A 3220-nucleotide genomic window follows, 5' to 3' on the forward strand; every position below is an offset into this window, starting at 1 on the left:
CGCCCGGCCGGTGCGACCGCTACCTGTCCCGCCGCCCCCGCCGCAGGCCCGTATAAAGTGCTGGCCGTCGCGGTGCCGGCCGCACTTCCCGCCGGACTCTCCCGACACCCAGTGACCATGGCGCGGCTCCTCCTGGCCGTGGTGATCCCCGCCGTTCTGCTGGCCGCCGTGCAGGCGCAGCAGCAGGAGCAGACCGCCGTGGACGTGGCGCGCCAGGTGTACGCCGAGTGCCTGCAGCGGGGCTCGGTGGCCTGCGTGCGGCCGCGGGTGCTCGCCTTCCTCGCCGAGGCCAAGCAGCGCGCCGACAAGGCCATCCGGATCACCCGCGACCTCTCCGTCATCCCGTGCGCCGACGGCAACTCGCTCGACGCCGACAACCAGGCAAGTGAAAGGGGGTGGAGGTCCCAAGGGGCAGCCACGACGTCCACCACGCTAGATACCTTCAGCTCCCTCGCCATCTTTGAGCGTGCTCCCGCCAGCTCCCCAGGTAGAATCAGAGTCCTGTTTACCCACCATAGGCTCTGGGTGACGGCGCGGAGGTGGGGAGGAGGGGATGGAATCGATTAAGGACGAACAAAGCACCACCAAGCCCAAATGAGGTGCTCGTCAGCCCTGCACGTGGCGCGGCAAGGCACGGCATGACGCGGCGACGCAGCGCGGCTTTGCTCTTCTGGGGTGGCTCGCTGGATGGCGCAGAGTTGATTGAAGCGTCTGAAGCCCGTCGAAACAGGACGCCCTCCCACTCCCCTATCCCTCTCCTGTGCCACTTCCGCTTAGAGGCGCCCTGGCAGAGGCTTACGAAGAGGGCTTACCGAACTAGCTTATCGGCTTTTGGTGCGGTTTTATGTTTTTGCCTTTCTTTTTATGATAACAAAAAAATGTCGAAGGGGATGTGGAAGGGGCCTGGCGGTTACTGTTACCGATTGTAAATGGAGATCCATCCTCGCTGGAGGTCTTTTCTGATTGTCCTCCCTGCCTCTCCAGGACGGTCTCCTGGAGGAGGCGCCCTCCTCTCTGCGCGGCGACGCCCTCCGCCAGATGGTCCTGGAGCGCCTGGACGCCGTGGAGCGGTTCCTGCAGAGTCACGAGGTGCGCGTCGCCGTCCCCAGGGAGCTGGCCGAGGCCGTTCCCAGCGTCGTCAAGAACGCTCTGCCCGACGAGCTGCGTTTGCCCCTGGACCCCGAACGCGAGGACGGAGCGCGCCACCGAAGAAAGCGTAAGTTTCACTTACCTCTGTTCCAATAGATAAATCTCACATTTCTGAATAATATCAGAAACCGTCAAAAACTGTTACTCACATTTGTCTAATCTCTTAATCCTAGGTGGCTTCCTGAAAAAGGTGGTGCTTCCGTTCATCCTTGGACTCAAGTTCAAGTCCACGGTGCTCATCCCCATGGCGCTGTCCCTCATCGCGCTCAAGACCTGGAAGGCCCTCACCCTCGGGCTCCTGTCCCTCGTGCTGTCCGCGGCCATGGTCATCTTCCGCTTCACCAAGCCCAAGGTACGCTGGTTCCATGCCTCGCGCAGGTGTGAGAGGAAATGTTCTCGTCGCTGTTGTAACGGGCGCAGAGAAGGGCGCTTGTTCGTAGCATACAGTTTTAACTATCCCAATTATCCAAATGCACTGACTCGCACGATGAACTCGCTTCCATTACGCTCATTTTCACACTCTCTGGGTCGGTCGCTCGTTCACTGGGCCCCGGCCAATGGTGTCCGAGACAATAACGCCGCTAGCACTGCCAAACAGCCGGCGTGGGCGGGGCGGGGCGACGCTGGGCCTGCACACATACACCTATTGGCGCTGTGCCAGCGGGGGCGTTCTGCTTCGCACCGCCGGCCAGCTGGGTTGTGTCATTTAAAAAATAAAGTACTAGCCAAACTGAGGGGTATGGAAATCGAAGGAATTCCAGCGCTTTAGCTTGCTGTAGCTGCGGAGAACTAACTGTGTTTCTGATATTAGTCTTGTCTAGATGTATAGTGAGAGCGACCAAAAAAAGGAATTCCTCGCGATTTTCTTGCCGTGGAGTTTAGCTGACGCGAGACCTCTGCCTCCTGCCTCCAGGTGGTTAACTACGACGTGTACCACTACCCGCAGTCCCACGGCCACTACGATCACCACATCGACCACCACGCCGCCGACCACGCCCACTACGACCACTACGACCACCACAGTTACGCGGCGGCTAGATCGGCCGACGACATGGCCTACAGCGCACACCAGCAACAATAGACAAAAGTGATCGACACTCAGAGACTTTACAGGGGTGAGCGGTGAATAAGGTGGACCAAACGGGGAGTTGACGCCCTCCAGCACCTCCCCGACGTCGTTGTAACCTCTGCCCTGTTGCGTGCAGGAGATCATCAACTACGACGTGTACCACGTGGACCACGTGCAGGAGCGCGACGGCCGGGACCTGGCCTACCGAGGACGCCGCCGATGAGGACGCGACACTGTCCAGGCGCTGTCTGCGGAGTCTGTGGAGCCTGAGGAGCGTCGCCCACCCCGGCGCCGCTCGCCCCGAGCACCGAGAGAACCAAAGAGATGGCGGCCGTGGGCGTGCACCCGCGCCGCCGAGGCCGCGCACCGCAGCCGCCACCCGGCCCCCCGCCGCCGCACTCGCCCAGCCCAGCCCTCCTCACCGTCCTTGGCTCGAGTGCTGCTAATTAATTTATTGCCCCTTATTTATTTGAAAGCCCTTCTAGTCCCCTCCTGCCCCCCAGCGGCCCCCGCCCAGCAGCAGCGGCCCGTCGTGTCGTTAACCCACTGCGAGCGCCTTCACAGGCTGTGCTATTATTTATTTTTGTAAAAAAAGAGAGAGAGAAATGAGAACGCGCTGAATAAACTGGGGTGCAGAGTACCCAAGTGTGTCTGTCTGTCTCTACCCACCCGTCCTCCTGTCGTTCACACCACCACCACGACCGGGTGCACTCTCCCACTCCTGTTCGCACCAGCTCGCCCGCCTCGGCATTGCATCTGTGGAATCAAAACAGCAGGTGTGGTGGTGTTGCTGCTCTGCTCAAAGTGATACGGCTGAGTGCCGCCCCACACCCAGCGCCGCCACGCCGTAGCCGCGGGGGCGAGGGAGGGAAGGGGACACCGCACAGCGCAGCTCCATCACGCGGAGCGCTGATTGTCGCTGCTTCACATTTCCCTGGAATTGAGCCGCAAGAGTAATCATGGAGATCACCGTCCTATTCATCCCCCGAGCCGAGTGGGAGG

At 60.8% G+C, this 3220-nt stretch overlaps 1 protein-coding gene across 3 annotated transcripts; it reads left to right on the forward strand.

The window, feature by feature from the left end:
• Nucleotides 1–73: 73 nt before the first annotated feature.
• LOC113204933 (uncharacterized) lies at nucleotides 74–2858 on the forward strand. Of its 3 annotated transcripts, none has more exons than XM_026420320.2 (5): nucleotides 76–381; nucleotides 985–1216; nucleotides 1323–1501; nucleotides 2063–2271; nucleotides 2355–2471. In XM_026420320.2, exons 1-4 carry the CDS (start codon nucleotides 118–120, stop codon nucleotides 2228–2230), a joined length of 843 nt encoding a protein of 280 aa, XP_026276105.1. In that variant the 5' UTR covers nucleotides 76–117; the 3' UTR covers nucleotides 2231–2271; nucleotides 2355–2471. The 3 variants fall into 3 exon arrangements, with proteins under 3 accessions (XP_026276106.1, XP_026276105.1, XP_026276104.1); XM_026420319.2 differs by having other exon boundaries at nucleotides 77–381; nucleotides 2063–2264; nucleotides 2355–2858; XM_026420321.2 differs by lacking the exon at nucleotides 2063–2271 and having other exon boundaries at nucleotides 74–381; nucleotides 2355–2858.
• Nucleotides 2859–3220: the final 362 nt, after the last annotated feature.

Source organism: Frankliniella occidentalis, unplaced genomic scaffold (genome assembly GCF_000697945.3).
Source record: "Frankliniella occidentalis isolate FOCC.00 unplaced genomic scaffold, Focc_3.1 Scaffold14, whole genome shotgun sequence".
In the NCBI taxonomy this organism is placed as follows: Eukaryota; Metazoa; Arthropoda; class Insecta; order Thysanoptera; family Thripidae; genus Frankliniella; species Frankliniella occidentalis.

Coding starts and splice junctions, on each gene's coding strand:
- LOC113204933 (XM_026420320.2), top strand. CDS start 118: ATGGCGCGGCTCCTCCTGGCCGTGGTGATCCCCGCCGTTCTGCTGGCC. Junction 1,217..1,322: donor AGCGCGCCACCGAAGAAAGC/GTAAGTTTCACT, acceptor TCTTAATCCTAG/GTGGCTTCCTGAAAAAGGTG. Junction 1,502..2,062: donor TCCGCTTCACCAAGCCCAAG/GTACGCTGGTTC, acceptor TCCTGCCTCCAG/GTGGTTAACTACGACGTGTA.